At 53.5% G+C, this 16,398-nt stretch overlaps 1 protein-coding gene across 4 annotated transcripts in view; it reads right to left on the bottom strand.

The window, feature by feature from the left end:
• The window catches only part of Prr5 (proline rich 5), a 40,901-nt gene that overhangs the window by 3,340 nt on the left and 21,163 nt on the right, over positions 1-16,398 (bottom strand). For all 4 annotated transcript variants that reach the window (XM_021183021.2, XM_029470052.1, XM_021183019.2 and 1 more), the window contains 5 exons: positions 12,657-12,737; positions 6,926-6,974; positions 6,622-6,679; positions 1,205-1,296; positions 686-826 (listed from right to left, as the gene is read on the bottom strand). In XM_021183021.2, coding sequence (XP_021038680.1) covers positions 686-826; positions 1,205-1,296; positions 6,622-6,679; positions 6,926-6,974; positions 12,657-12,737 — 421 coding nt within the window. The remainder of the gene's footprint in view (positions 1-685; positions 827-1,204; positions 1,297-6,621; positions 6,680-6,925; positions 6,975-12,656; positions 12,738-16,398) is intronic.

Here is a 16,398-nt window from a genome sequence, read left to right as displayed (position 1 = left end):
TTCCTTGCTATGACCCCTTTACCATTTCCTTCAGCCCCCAGGCCCGAGCCCACAAACCCTAAAAGGACTTCCACAAGCATGGGGGTTGGGGGAGGGGCTCATGACAACAGGGCTTTTGGTGCTTAGGGAAGTCCTAGTGAGGCCACAATCCCTCCAACAGTAAAATATCTCCCTGTCAGGCAGATGGGGCAGTTGATGGTACCTCTAAAGTCCTGCAGGATTGTAGGCTGTGAGAACTCTGTATGGTGAGCGAGACACTAAGGGGATGTGTCAGATGTAGGGCACATGCGGTGGCCCAACCCTCTTCAGTCCTGGGGCAGGTTCCTTTAATCCAGCCAGACTAGTTGGCCACTATCCCTTCTCCAGAGCTAACCTTGATGATAAAGTCCATCTGTACCAAGTGCCTGGAACAGTTGTGTGTGTGTGTGTGTGTGTGTGTGTGTGTGTGTGTGCTCACGCATGCACACACACACTCGAGTGCACTTAGTGCACACCTGTGTGCAGGGGTGGGGGTGGGGGTGGGGGTGGGTACCAGGGGCCCAACCCTGGTAACTGATCAAGTATACAGAAGCCAGTTGCCGCCACAATGAATAAGTAACTGTGGTCTGGTTTGCATCTCAGCCCCAAAGCCTCACTTGCCCGTTCCCTGCCCAGTTGGTCCTGGGTCCCCAAACCCTCGTCCTACCTGCAGTACCAGCAGCATCTGTGCGATGGCAGGGGGAACACGTGCGTGGGAGCGGGCCAGCGCGTCCTCCAGCTTCACGCTGAGGGTGATGGTGTTCCGGAAATGCAGCAGGGCGAGCTGGCGCACCGACGGCTCCTTGCCCTGCGGACACAGGAAGAGACGAGCTGGCCACATTGCTCTTAAGCAATTTTCTCTCTCTACCACAAGGCAAGGGTGGGATGTAGGAAAGGGCCCAGTGACAACCAGCCTTCCCCATTCTCTCTCCCTGCCCTAAAGATACAGGATTCCCAGGAGCCTCCCCTGGCAGGGATTTCTCTACCATGCAGAGCAGATCTCTGCCAGTAGCATTCCCCACTCCAGGCCTTCCAGGCCCCGAGGAGTCACACACCTGCTGAACTCAGCTGGTCTGCAAGGGACAGCCTGGGCCAGTACAGAAGGGGTCGTCAGGGCTGGAGTCCTTCCTAGAGTCATCCTATGTCCCATGGTCCCCTTACTCCCACGCCTCCTGCCAGAACACACCTGCACAGGGTAGAAGATGGCCTGAAGGGTTGGCAGCACATCACTGAAGAAGAAATCCCAGGTCTCCGCCAGTGAGTCCAGCAGCTTCTGTCCTGTGGGCACAAGAAGCCATTACAGCATGTCCTGAACACAGGAGCAGACCCACCCAGGACAAGGAGCTAAGGAAGAGTGGGAGGTGCACTGAGAAAGCCCCACCCACCCCCGAATAGTGAGGCGCTCTGCCACTGAGCCCATTCTTCACCTGTGAAGGGGGGACATGACAAGTCCTATAATCTAGAGCAGATAAGACATAAGTCATGAAGATGCTCAGCCCAGGTGAGTGTTGGCAGCTGGTTCCTGTCCTGCCTTGGACATGCCTGTGCAGCAGTTGGGCTCAGACCCTTCATCACCCTGCCTATTCTCCTCTGTCCATCCACTGATAGAACCCCTAGTTGAAACATTGGGCCCTGGGGACAGTTAAGCCCCCAGTGGTTCCAGACACCTACTATTCTATAGCAGGGGAGCAAGACATAGAACAGCCTTGGGAAAGACAGTGGATAAAGGGTAGCCTCTAGGCTAAGTGACCCAGGCTACAGTCTCTAGCTCCCTCTATTGAGAGCCCAAGTCCCAACATCGCACCCTACTTGTGGGAGATGGGGCAGAGGACTGGCAGGGAGGACTTCCTGGAGGAATTGTCTGATGTCTGAGCTGGCTTCTCAGATGGATACATGTTGGGCATGGGACACCCACCCCTACCCTACCCTACCCTGGGCACAAGAAAGCAGCAGCTGTGTGGGAAACTGGAGCTTGGATAAGATGTAGGAACTTGGCTGGCCTCAGGCTGGGTGGCACCACCTGGCAGGTAGGTAGTTGTTAGGGAATGGGGCAGGTAAGTGCCCCAAGATGACTCTGTGGCTTGCAGACTCAGGAACTTGTCACCAGGGTAAATAGCTGAGGCAAATGCCACTGGGTCTAGGGATGAACAGGCCCAGCCATGTATCCCATAGGACTCCAGTGCCATGTGGGTCTGAGCAGGGAGGGAAGGGTCCTTGACTGTTGGCCAGCCTGCCTGCCTGCCTGCCTCCCGATTTCTGTGGGAACAAGGAAGCCTGTGGAGGCCTTAGTCCAGCTTTCCAGTACGTGCAGAACTTTCTGTCATGGGAAGCCCTAGGTCTGTGTAGAGCAAGGATGTAGGGAACAGAGAATTAGCCCCAGGAGCAGGCTGGCCTCTGTGTGTGGCCGCCCAGGGCTGTCTGCTGGCAGACAGCTCTAACATTCCCGGGTGGCCCACACCTGGTTCCAGGGGCAAGGAGACTGCAGGAATGCCCGGGGCAGGCGGATGCTCACAGCCCCTCAGAGCCCTGCCTGAACACAAAGTCCCTTCAGTTCCTGCCATCCTACAGGAAGAAAGGCTGTTCAGTCCTGGCTGGCTGTGGGGTGGCTCTGGGCGCCGGCCAGGGCTGTGTGCCACCAAGTGAAGGTCGTCCTCTAGCCCACAGGGCGGACACACCACAGAAAAGCAGATGTTGTAAAACACAGAATCCAGGCCCCAGCTGGAGCTGTGTGCTGTCATAGACCCGGAAGGAGAGCCTGGTCCCTGGCTGGGTTCTTGCCTGGGACTGTGGACTGGGCTGTGTGCCGGGGAGTGGGGTCAGCGGAGGCTACTGTCAGACACACGGACGAGGGCCGAAGCCTTGCTCTGTTAGGCTACAGTGGAGCTCCAGAGAGTTCTTCCAGCCAGACCTAGTGGCACCCTCTGTGTAAGGGACAGGGTAAGGCCCCAGGGCTTGATGACAAGGTACCCTGTGTCTGCTGCTGGTATGACGCAGCCAGTGAACGTGTGTGTACTCTCACTGGGCCCCAGCCAGAGGTGGAACAGAAAGCTTTCGTGAAGAGCCAGGCTGCAGCTCTGGGATGGCTTTCACTGGGAAGTCAGTCTCTCCTTTACTCAGCCCTCAGGGTGCTAAGAACCCACAGGGGAACCAGGTGGGTACAGTTCCAGTCCACAGGCATGCAGGGAAGGCTCCAGGGATGGTGACCACCACAGAGAAATGACGACGGTCATCTAGCAGGGGGCTGAAGCCTCTGCACAGCCAGGCTGGGATGGAGTGTGTGTGTGTGTGGGGGGATTCACACACACATCAGCTACACTGTTTGACTCGTGGGTGAGAAAATGCAGATAGCAGCCTCAGCAGCAGCAGCAGACCTGTGTGGCCTCATGGGTGACCCTTTGTGAGGTGTCAGGCTGTTCCCCTGCAGAGATACTCCCGCTCTAGCTGACTCCAGGGATCACTTAGTTTGGGAAATGATGGCAGAGGTCTCACCGGAGTCTTGGCTTGTCCTCTCGAGGCTACCATCTGACTCCACATGTCCATACCCTCCCCCCAGGACTTCACCCTGTGGCAGGTATGGGCTGAGGGTTCAGCCAGCTTCCGGGATTCAAGGGGATGGACTTTATGAGATGGTGGGGGGATGAGATGGCAGAGCCACAGGGCAGCGGTAAGTGGCTGCAAGGGATGAACAAGCTCCCACACAGACCACTCTTGGAGGCCATATCCAGGGCCTGCTACTGCCACCGTCCCTTCCTCAGAGTTTCCCTTCACCTGACATTCGTCACACTGTCCCGTCAACATGTGGTTATGTCTCAGTCCCTGCAGGGTAGGGCCTGTATCCTTTCTATCTCCAGGTCCCCAGAGACTCCCCCGGGCCCTGTGTGGACAGTGTGTTCTTTGCTCCAGTGGTAAGAGAGGGACCTTGAGGGTAGAGAGGGAGGCTGCAGTATGTGATACCCATGGTGTCTTCACATGCGCCCGGACCTTCCCCTGAGCCCAGAGGTTGGACATGAAAAGACAGGGCATCCTTTCCCCTTTCCCTGGGAGGCCCTGCCCCCCAGGTCATGAGGTTCCCCAGGCCTCACAAAGCTGCCCTTCTCCCAGGATGAGGCTCCTCTGGCTGTGTTAGTGGGAGGCCCCTCAGGGAATGTGCTGAATCAGGCGGGTCAGGAGGGTGTGGGAGGCCTCTTCCCTCAGGTGCCAAACATTCACAGTGCCATCCAGGGGCTTGGGTACTTGGACGCCCCCTGGACCTTGGCTGCCTGGGCCTCCTGCCCACACCCACTATTCTCAGGGTGTTCTCATTCCTGTCTGGACCTGCCTCACGTAGGAAAATGATGGGGAACTGGGGAGGGGGGGTCCCTTTGGAGTGAGACAGGACTCCAGGCTTCAGCCTCTCACTCTCTGAAGCAGGCTGACAGCCATTTGCCCAGGGCCCAGCACTTGGAGGAGACACCTGGAGTAGTGAGTGACTTGAGAGGGCTCCAGAAAGCCAGTCACCTGCTCTGCACTTGGTCGGCCATGTATCCAGCGTGGCCCAAGTGGGACTGAGCAAGCGCCTCCTTCCCAGAGCTGCTGGGTGACCCACTTGGTCAGCAGAAGCAAACCGACCAGGACATGATCTAGTGGAGAGCAGCCTGGCGCCTGGCAAACGTTCATAAAGCCCCATAGCCAGTGTGAAGCCTGGCCACATAGTAGGTGCTCATGGAATACTCACAGCCTGAACCCAGCACAGGGCCTAGCATACACAAAGTAGGTGCACATAAAATGCTTGTATATTGAATCTAGTACAGGACCTGGTACATAGTAGGTGCTCATTAAATGCCTATGGGATCCAGAGTCAGCACAGGGCCTGGCATACAGTAGAAATTTGCATAGTCCTCTAGACACTAGACTTGTTGTAGTGCCAACTCCCTCCTCGGACCTCAAGACCATCAGACACCAGGGGCCTGAGGTGCTGGGACCATGAGGTTAAAGCCCTCTCTGCCCTATGATGAGCAGAGAGGCTTGCTGGAACTGTGGGGCCTGAGAGAGAACTAGGGGTGCCCTGGCACCACAGCAAGGCTCAAATCTCCTTGTCGTGTGGTAGTTGTCCAACTGCCTACTATCCCTGCTTTCCCCATGTAGGGACAATGACTGTTTGCCCTAAGCTAGTTCTCTGGATTTTGGATATTCAGACTCAGGATCTCTCAGGCTGTGGAATGGGGGTCCTGTTATACCTTATATCCTGATGTTCCTTATATCCAGCCTGGACATACGGTAGCCCCTGAAATAGCTCACGTGTGGATGGCTTCGTCCATAGCCAGTGGTGCTGTGGAGGTGATTGGCTCATGAGGGCGCTGGCTGCCATCACTGGACAGACCCATTAACTGGTTCAGAGCTGAATATGCATTGGGAGGTGAGGCTTGGTGGAAAACGGCGGGTTGTGCTGTGATGGTTAACATTGACTGTTGGCCTGACAGGATTTAGAATCACCTACTCTGGTGGTGAAAGTTTCTAGACAGGATTAACTGAGGAGAGAGGCCTTGCCTGGAGCCCAGATGCTGGGACCCTGGGCTGAGTGAAAAGCACTCAGCTCTCGGCTCTCTGGCTGTGGGTGCGAGTGACCTGTTCTCCTCATGTTTCTGCCGCCATGCTATCTCCGCCATGATGGACTGCAACTGTGAGCAAAACACATTCTTCCTTAAGCTGCATTTGTCATGGCAACAAGAAACACAACTAACGCACAAAGGTACGCTCTTCCTGGTCTCTTCCCATCTCTCTCTGCTTCCTGACCACAGAAGCTGTTCCTGGCGAACAGTTTGGCTAACCCACATCTCTCTGACATGATGCAGCTGGCTTCACGCCAGGCTCAACATGACGAGGTCAAGTGTCCAGGGACCTCTGACACTGTGAACCGAAATAAACCTTTTCCCTTTGCAATGGTTATCTTTGCCAGCTTAACCAAAACTACAATCACACAGCAAGAGCTCAGTCTGGAATTATCTAGATCAGGCTGGGCTTATGGGCATGCCTACGGGGCACTGCCTTGGTTGTTAACTGATACGGGAAGACCCAGCCCACTGTGGGCAGCACCAATTCCTAGGCAGGGTAGAAGAGGGAGCCAAGCATAGCAGAAAGCAGCACACGCATGTCCATCTCTGATCTGGACCGTGATTGTACCAATTCCCACCTTGATATCTCTGCTATCAGGCCTGTACCCTGGAACTGTAAGCACAATAAACCCTCTCTCCCCTAAGTTGCTTTGTGCACAGTGCTTTATCACACCAACAGAAATGAAACGAAGATACCTCTTAAAATGCTGGCTTTGTCGCAGTGATTAAAAGCTGGGGACACAGTCCCTGTGAGCAGTGAGATGAAGCAGGGCACCTCTCCCTGGGTTGTGCAGCCCTCCTGGGCTCCCAAGGGCGTGGGGGCAGACTCTCTCCAAGGTCCCCTTCCAGTCTAGACCTCAGTCCCACTGCCCAATGCTGTTCCCTTCCTTTCCAGCCACCTTAACCAGAGAGCCGCCATTGCCTCCCAGAATCTGCCACGCCACTGTCCCAGAACATCAACCACACCACGTCACAGCCAGGCTGGCCACACTCAGCTCCGAGCAAGACTCACCTTCGTAGAAGCGAATCTTGTCACGAAGAATCACCATGCCCTTCGTGAGCAGCTGGTTCTGAAAGCCAACAGAGGCACCATCACTGACCTGTAGCTCTTTCAGGAGGGTCTGGCTTACAGGACCCACCAGGAGCCCGCCAACAAGCAGCCAAGACATGAGACCCACCCTCCTACCAAGCAGTCAAAACCCCACCCACCCTGAGAGGTCAGCCTAGAGCCTACCTGGGCTGTCACGGGTCACAGAACTATAGAGTCCTCTTTTGAGAGACAGAGCAAGCCTTCCTCTGTGGCAAGGCCCACGTACCTGCAGGTACTCAGTGAAGAAGGACCCCAGCTCCGTCTTCAGCAGCTGCCTGTGGGGGAGGGCAGATGGGGACAAGTTGAGATCCTATAGTACTGGTGAGGGCTAGAAACACCCGGGGAAGCCAGGGACCAACCTGCTCAGGACAGCAACACAAGTGGCCCAAGAGATTATTATCCCTCTGTGACCCACAGAGTGGCTGGCTCACTATGCATATCACAGAAGAGAAGTCTGAGGGTCCCAATGCGACCAAACACCCTCTCTTCCTCAAGCAGACACCCACAGGCCTGGCCCTGCAACCCTGGGCTCCATCCATCATCTGTCTGGATCCCACAGCCAGCAGGGACTCCCTTTTCTAAGTGGCTTTTCCTTCCCTTTATTATGTGCACCAACTTGAGTCTTCACAGAGCCAGTGACAGGCACTGACTGTAGCTCCTCGCGGACCCCATGCCACACAACCTGTGCCAGATTAACACGGGAATCTCTACTTTGTGAACAGAGCCACCTGCCTCTCGTGGAGCCATTTCCCGCCCCTACCCCATCTTGAAGTACAGCCACTGAAGGGGTTTGAATGAGAATGTCCCCCACGGGCTCAGATGCTTGAACACTGAGTCCCTAGATGGTGGCGCTGTTTGGGGGAGGTTGTGGGACCTCTTGGATCCGGAGCCTTGATAGAGGAAGTCACTGGGGGCAGGGCCTACTTCCTGTTTACTCTGTTTAATGCTTGGGTTTGAAGATGAACTCTCGGCTTCCTGCGCCTGCCCCCATGCCTGCCCCTTGCTGGCATGCTTTCCCCATCATGATGGACCCTTCTCCTTGTGAAGTCTCAGTCAAATAAACTCCTCCTCCTGTTAGTTGCTTTGTTCATGGTGTTTAATCACAGCACCCGAAAGGAAACTAATATAGCCACGAACATCCATACGGTCTTCATGATCTGAGACAAATCAGGCAGAAGTCTCAAATTTTCTGGGTGCTAGTTCCATGTGGCCAATGTAATTAGTCCTGAATTACAGGTGGTCCTCATCCTTCATGGTTCTGATACATACAAACCTGAGTTACTCAGGCTTAGACAACACCCCCATCCCCAGCAGCATGGTCCTAGTTCAGTTCCCACACAGTGAGTATCTATACCATAAGCTCCTCCCCCATCCTGATTGGCGCTTGAGTTTGGCATTTCTGCAATTGGTCTTGGGCATCTGTCCTTCCTTCAGTTCACACACAACCCGGCATGTGACTCCGGTGACTCCGCCATCTCCTTGTCCCCAACTAACTCCCCGCCCCCCAAGATGCTTTATGAAAACAGACAAACCAGGTGCTGGAAAGATGGCTCAGTGGTAGAGCATTTGCCTTACATATACAAAGCCCTGGGGTCAGTCCCCAGGCCTACAAACAACAAAAATAAGGACAAGCCATACAGGAACTGGAAACACATAAGGCATAAAACTCCAAACCAAACACAAACATAAAACATAACAAAAAGAGGAAGTGACCAGCAGAGGCAACGGCGAGCACAGCCAGGTGGAGAGGATGCTGTTCCCACACATGCACCGGAAGCTGAGGATGCCTACATCCAAAATATATGTACTTAACAGGGTGTTGTGGCACACATCTGGCAGGAGAGTGTGGTCATCCTTGGATATATATATATATATATAATTTGTAGGCCAGCCTGGGCTACAAGAGACCCTGCCTCAAAAAGCAAAAGATGCACTCACTCCAGCTAATGATTGCACAGTGTGGCCGGGTGCACCTTGAACCTGCTCAGAACACACTCCGTCTCCCGTCAGTCAAACTGACACAAAGTGCTGACTCAGGCAACTTACCGACTCTCATATGGACCACGAAAGACAACAGTGTTCTGAGTGAGAGGCTACTCTCACAGGCGACACTGCAGAGCCTTTCCTATGAGGCTGGTTCACCCACTCACATTAGACAGGGTCTTGCTATACAGACCAGGCTGCCTTCCCAACTCACTAGGGGGCCTAGGTTGGTCTTGAACTCAGTGATCAGTCTTCAGAAGGAGAAACTGAAATTGGGGAGGCAGATGATGTGGTCAGAGTCAGATCAGAGAACCCAAAGTCAGTTCCCTTGTATGGACTAGGCGGGTAAATGGTAACCTGGCAAGACATGGTGGTATCAGCTGTAATGCCAGAAAGGGGTAGGCAGAGGCAGGGGGGGATCACTACAAAAAGAAAGAGGGGGAGACAGTCAGCCTTTCTCAACAGTCAAGCCTCTATGCTCTGAAGACAGCCAAGGTGAAGATGAAGGGATCTGGGACTTTGAGAAAGTGACTGGAGGTGGCATCGGTTAAAGGCTGAGACTTCACCGGGGTGTCCAGACGTTTGACAGTGTCCTGTGGGGGTATCATCATGAGTGTTCTAGGCTGCATTCATAGCTATCCAGAGATGCATATGGCCTGAGGGCTGCAGGCTTGAGACACACGCTAGACCAGGAAACACTACAAACTGGCCAACTTACAGTAAAGACTCCTCAATGATATGTGGCCGAGGATGAGAGCCGATGCTTCTCCAAAGAAGATGCGTGAGCAGCCAGCAAGCACCCAGAAGATGCCTGGGACTGTTAGTCACCAAGAAATGCCAACCAAAGGACAGGGAGCTACTGTGGTACCCACAATGCTGTAAAACTCTCAACCAGAAAGCAATATAGTGAGAGGCTGGGATGCCCCTTGCTGCTCACTCTGTGGGAAGTGGGGAGCCTCCCCCAAAAGAAACCCAAGCCCTCAACAGATCTGGACATACGCTAAGAGAAGCCACATCACATGTCTATGTAAACTCTTGAACACGGAACCTGGGCATAAATCTCCAATCCTGGCAGAAGGCTGAGGCAGGAGGATCTCAAGACTATGCCAGACTAGGTTACAGGTTTTCTTTTTCTTTTCTTTTTTTTTTTTTTTCGAGACAGGGTTTCTCTGTGTAGCCCTGACTGTCCTGGAACTCACTTTGTAGACCAGGCCGGCCTCGAACTCAGAAATCCGCCTGCCTCTGCCTCCCGAGTGTTGGGATTAAAGGCATGCGCCACCACGCCCGGCTCAGGTTACAGGTTTTCAGAGTCACTCTTCAAAATCAAAACTACAGCCAGTGGCACATGTCTTTAATGTCTTTAATCCCAGCACTCAGGAGACAGAGGCAGGAGGATCTCTGTAAAGTTCAAGGTCAGCACGGGCTAAATTGCAGTCAATGATACATATTGAGACCCTGCCTCAAAATAATGAACCAGGTAACAAAAGCTAAACTCAGAACTAAATGCAAACCCCCAAACCTTTTGTACAAGGATCCTCACAGCAGTAGAACCCAGCACTCACAGCCATAGGCCACACAGGTAATCAGACAGAGCAAAAATGAATGTTATCACAAACCCAGGCTCCAACACAGCCAGGCCTCAGAGGCATGAAGGGAACAGCTGCATGCTATCATGAAATGTCAATCGTATGAAATGTCCAGAGGAGCCAGGCTGGGTGGAATGATGGGCTGTAAAAGGGAGGGACTCTTGTGCGGTGATACAAAATGAACTGCAAGTCTGGTAACAACCACACAACCACATGAGCACACTCAATACCGACCAGGGCATTTTATGGTATATGAACTGCTTGTGAATCAATGCTCATAGCCATGTACACAAAAGAAGGTCTGTCAAAAGGATGGTGGCTGAGCAGGTGCATCATGGGCCTGGAGATTCACACCACTGAGTACCTCTGTCCATAATACATAGCACGGAGTCACAGTGGCCTAGTGCTCAGGACAGTGACTGGCCCACAGGTGGCCAGGGAGCCCGGGGGCAGGCTGTACGCTGCAGTGCAGGCATGTAGCTGGATCTACTGTCTGGGTTTAGAAAGGGACACTCTGTGACTATCTCATGGTGGAAGTCACTGGGGATGTCGATGTGACCAAGCCACACAAGGCTCTATGTATGTGTGTGTGCACATGCATACACATATGAAGAGGAAAGAGTTATGCAGAGTCTTCAGTTGTGACTAGCTGTCCCTACCCAGGTACAGCCAACACACTGTTCATGTCACTAACTAGCCCTTACTAGAGTGATGGTGGGGAACTTTTGAATGCAGCCAACGGTTCCTTCCATGGATTCTCTCCCTGGATCAAAGCCAATGGCCAGCTGTGTTTGAAGCACAATCAGACCCAGCTAATTTTTGTTTCTGGCAGGGTCTCAGCTATGTCAGGATGGCCTTCAACTCAATATATGACCTTGAACTCCTGATCATCCCGTCTCTACCTCCCCAGTGCTGGGATTATAGGAATGAGCCATTGATGTAGCATCAGGTTGATCAGCATCAGGATTCGTGCACACTCGGCAAACACTTTAGCGGCTGAGCCACATTCCCAGCCCTAGACCTAGTGAATTTAATGTGGCCACGAGTGGAGGAGAATTACAGTGGGAAGGGACAGTTCTGAATGGCCAACAGACCCTGGAGCTGGGACCTGGGTTCTAGCTAAGCCACCACAACTCTCAACAGGCAGTCAGTGATCATCTATAAAATACAAACCTAATGGCATGGACCCAAGGGCTGTGGTGCGTGGAAAGCTTAAAAGCACAGCACACTCGGTACGTGCTTAAGCACACGTCCCTGAGGAAGCCCACAGCCATCACTTGAGGATGCCTGGCGTTTTGTTTTGCACTGGTGAAAAAGCAGCTGTCCCAAGATCATCTTATGTCTCTGAAGTCAGCATCTCCCATCACCCTGCTTTCTAGTCAGGTGCTGAGACACACGGTGGCTTCTCTGAACTGTACCCCCAATCCATCCTGGGGAGAAGGGTAGCCCCTTAAGGCCTACAGGCCTCTTAGAGAGGAGGTGGCAGTCAGAACCAGAAGGGCCAATGGGGATTTAAAGATGTGGGTACCCTGTCTTCCTGGGTGTGATGCTGGGGTCAGAACCTGGGGCCTCCCTCGCACGGGCTAGGCTGGAGCTCTTCACTGGCCAACCCCAGACTGGTCAGCAGATTGTTCACATTTGTTATGAAATGGGTTCCCTAGGCTCACAGACACACTGTGAGCAGTGGGGGACTATCAGCAGCGACAAGCACGGGGACTTCAGAGGCACCTCGCTCCATGCTGTTCCCAGTGCCCTTTTGTACCCTGGACCTTGATTTACCCACGTAAGGGCACTTTCAGGTGAGTATGGTGTGGCTGACCCCTGCCCTATTATCCCTTAAGCCTTGCCTTCGCCAGCAAACAGAAGATTTGCTACTGACTCTTGCAGATATACTTTGTATCTGGAGAGAGAGTGCTCTGGGTCAGGCCTGGGGGTTAATGGCACAGACTGGAAATGCCCCATTGTGTCAGCTGTGTGACCCCAGGGGAGGTAGCTTGACCACTCGGGATTCTATTCTCTTCTACTAAAAATGCTGATTGAAAAACTCTCTCAAAGCCACAGTGGCCTGGTCTACAGCAGTAGTCTGAGAGGGCTCCTCTGTCCTCGGCTGCTTCCCAACCAGGATCCTAGCTAGTCAAAGGAAATGAGGGGTGTTCGTGGCTGCACTGTTTCCGGAATGGCAGTGGGTCATTAAGCAGGTGGGCCCTTCCTCTTTGACAGAATAAATATCCTCTGTAATGTACCGGGTGGCAAGGAATGTGGACATTATCTCAAGCCACTGTCCAAGTTGCACCCTGCTGACCCTAGAAGGGCGGCTCCAGGAGGGGTGGAGTGTGGGCCCTCCCTCTCCCAACCCCCTGGCGGCACAGATGGGTTTCCCAGACTCACCGGACGCCCTCATTGAGGATGAAGAGCTCCTGGTCGGGCAGCCCCTTGCGCTGGAAGACCGCGATCACTCCGTTATGGATACTGTGGGCAATAAGGAGAGTGGTCACCCAGAGGCACTGGGTCTCTTACATCCCTCCAGGCCTGCTTCCTCCCACCTATCCAATCCCATTCAGTCCCACTCAGCCCCTCCTGAAATCATGGGCATACCCACACCCTGCTACAACTCCAGGTCTGGGCTTGTGACACATACTCTGGCTCACCAGAACCTGCCAGGCACCCTGCAGATCCTGTAGTCCAACCTGGGCAGAACATCCCTTCCTTCCTGCATGCATGTTCCTAAACCTCCCAGCTGGGCCAGACACTGGGGGGCCCTCTGCATCTCTTCTCTCTTTCCTTCCCTTGTGTCCAGGTCCTGACTTTGCCCCCACCCCCAATGCTTCTAGTCCCATGGCGGAGACCCCATGAGCCACTGGGATCCCAGCCCTCACAGCCTCTTCCCTGGGGCAGAGGAATGTTAACAGTGAAGCTGACCCTGTTCAGGCTCTGCTGATTATGACTCTCTGAAGCAGGAAGCTGCAAACACTTTTTTCTAAAGGGCCAGAGGGTCAGGTGTTAAAGGTCCGAGGGCTATTCAGCCTCCTGAAGCTATCTGGCTATCTGCTTCAATGCTGCGAAGTTAGAAATGTTAGTGGGACTGTATACCAATAAAACCTTATTATTCATGTATCAGGTGATGGATTGGGTTTGGCCCATGAGAACTGCATGAAGTTCAAGCCCTGCATGACCTGCAGAGAGCCCCTGAGCTGAGCCCCATGGCACTCAACCCTCCTAGTGCTTATCCGGGCACTCAGGGGAAGCTGCTGCCAGCCCCAGGACATTTGCACACGCCTTTCTTCCGCATGGCTATCCCCTGCTCCTCTACTATCTACTCAGTCCCTTCTTCCAGGTCACAATTGCCCTCAGCCCACACGGCCTACATCAACTCAGAACATGCTTAGTCAGTGTGACCCCTGGACTAACCTTTCTCCGCTGCTGGCTGTCCTTGTGAAGACCAGACCACTGTTTGTCCTTCTCTTAAACTTGGCTCACAGTGATACCTGAGAACTTTCCTACCATGCCGGGAAAGCCTCATCCATAGAAACAGATCGACTGGGGGTATGGGGTGCTTGCTAAGCATGCCCTGGGAGGTCGAGGACTCCATCAGGGCAGACGGTGGAGGTCCAGACTGGCCAAAGTCGGAGCAGTGCCGGTTGTTAAGGTTCTGTTTGTCCTTCTTCCATTATACCTTCTGGAGAGACGCCCTGACTCTACTTCCCTGGCTCCCTGTGGTCTGGGGTGCAATGGTACTAGTGCCCTGGAACCCCTCCTACCCAAGGCTGGGCTCTCAGGTTGTCAATGGTGTGAATCACACTGGGCGTGAAGGTGTCTACTTAATTACTCTCCCCTCCAGCACTACCCTAGGCCGCCATAGCCAAGCCAGCAGCCCCGAAGCCCCACCCACCGCCACCACATAGCCACCTGACCATCTCCTAGGCTAGTCCAGGTTGAGGCTCTTCTCACCCACCCCTTGTGCCCTGCACTGACTCCAGCCTCATGGACAGCCTGAGGGGCGGGCCTGGGTTTACGCTTGCTCTAGCTTCCAGGCCCTGGTGTTCCCTTGAGCTGAATGGACAGTGCCCACCTCCTAGGGGCATTTCAGGGTCAGGACACCTGGGCCACACCCAACCCATGGACCACCCATGTGGTCTCTCAGTGTTTTAAAGGCCAACACGTGGTGGGGACAGTCAGACCTCCGTTGTAGAAGACACTAGGGCTTAGAGAGGACAAGAGACACACCTACTCAGCAGGACCAGAACTGAAAAGAGGCACTGGCTTACAGTCCCCTCATCCCATTAAAAAAAAAAAAACAAAAACCAAAAAACAAAAAATAAGGGCTGGAGAGATGGCTCAGCAGTTAAGAGCACTGGCTGCTCTTCCGAAGGTCTTGAGTTCAATTCCCAGCAACCGCGTGGTGGCTTACAACCATCTGTAATGGGATCTGATGCCCTCTTCTGGTGGGTCTGAAGACAGTTACAGTGTACTCAAACATAAATAAAATAAATCTTAAAAAAAAAAAAAAATTAAAACAGCAATCCCAAACAAACAACCACCTAACGCGCGCGCGCGCACACACACACACACACACACACACACACACACACACACAAATCAAAACCTGTCAGCTACTTGGAGAGAGGGAGGAGAGGACCAGAGGACCCCATGCGATCTGTCATCCTGAAACACAGAAGTGAAACCCTGCCTTTCTCAGCCACAGCCTCCAGGCCAGTGTGACAAGCCCAGTCAGGACATCTGCAGATGGTCCCCAAGAAACCACAGGAAGTGGAGGGACTTCCGGGTGAGGCCAGGGGAGGGCATCCTCAGGTGTAAAAGCCCCACCCCTCTCTGGCCTCTAGCATCTACCAGAAAATAAGGCTCTCTGTGCAGGCAGGCCAGGTTCTGGTCCTGGCGCACGTATGACCTCATTGGGTAGGCACAGGGAGAAGCAGACGCCAGGCCCAACAGCAGCTCAGCCTGAGACAGACTGCTACCAGAGAAGGGGCTGCCTACTCCAGAGAGGAAGGGCAGGTCCCTGAAGGCCAATCTTGGTTCTACTGAGGATGAACAATCTCACCAAGTCTTGAGATTCCTGTAGGGAGGGGTGGGAACACCATCTTTCCTAGATTCCCGGCTTGGTCTGGAGTCCCCTAGAGGCATCCGAGGACACAGAGATAGCCAGGAATGGGGGTTTGGGAGCTGGGGGTTGGGGGTTTGGGGGTCGGCTTCCTTAATGTACCTGGAAGCTACATGACAGGAAGCCATGTCTGCACCTCAGACTTGCTTCTTAGTACTTAGGGACAAAGGTTGGTCGGGGCCTGGGGTGCATATCTCACAACTGCTAAAACCACAAGTCTAACAAAAGCCAAATCTGTTCTGACATGTGTCACTCAGCCACACTGGGCTAAAGCACAGTACAGCGTAGCTGTCTCTTAGGGTGGCTCTGGGCGCTCTGTGCTACCTTGTCTAGTTTCCTGAAGCACCTGAGACCCTCGGCTCCAGGTCCTTCCTTATCTTTAAGAACAGCAAGACAGGGCTGGCGAGATGGCTCAGTGGTTAAGAGCGCCGACTGCTCTTCTGAAGGTCCCAAGTTCAAATCCCAGCAACCACATGGTGGCTCACAACCATTCGTAACAAAATCTGATGCCCTCTTCTGGAGTGTCTGAAGACAGCTACAGTGTACTTACATATAATAAATAAATAAATCTTTAAAAAAAAAAAAAGAACAGCAAGACAGGACACTAGGTGCCAGCTCCTCCTCTGACTTGTCCCACCCTTCACAGATTCCGTGACCACACAAAGTCACCTAGTCAGGCCGGACCATCACCTCAGCTCAGCAACTGTAATATAACCGCACCTTCAAAGTCTCCTAGCCACATGAAAGCTGGCACCCACAGGCTGAGAACTAGGGCAGGGACACTTTGGGGGTCACTGTTCTGCTAACCCCAAGGGGCTGAATGCATACAGTGCCCACCTCCTGGGGGCCTTTCAGGAACAGGCACTCAGGACACCTGGGCTACACCCAACCCACGGACCACCCACTATCTGTGGTCTCTTCAGTGCTTAACACCAATATGCAGTGGGGACACCAATTATAGAAGAAAACACTAAGGCTTAGAAAGGTCAAGGGTCACATCTTCTATTCAGC

The sequence above is a fragment of the Mus caroli genome, chromosome 15 (assembly GCF_900094665.2).
Source record: "Mus caroli chromosome 15, CAROLI_EIJ_v1.1, whole genome shotgun sequence".
Taxonomy (NCBI): domain Eukaryota; kingdom Metazoa; phylum Chordata; class Mammalia; order Rodentia; family Muridae; genus Mus; species Mus caroli.
The sequence above is the reverse complement of the archived record's forward strand: the minus strand, read 5'-3'. Positions and strand labels throughout refer to the sequence as shown.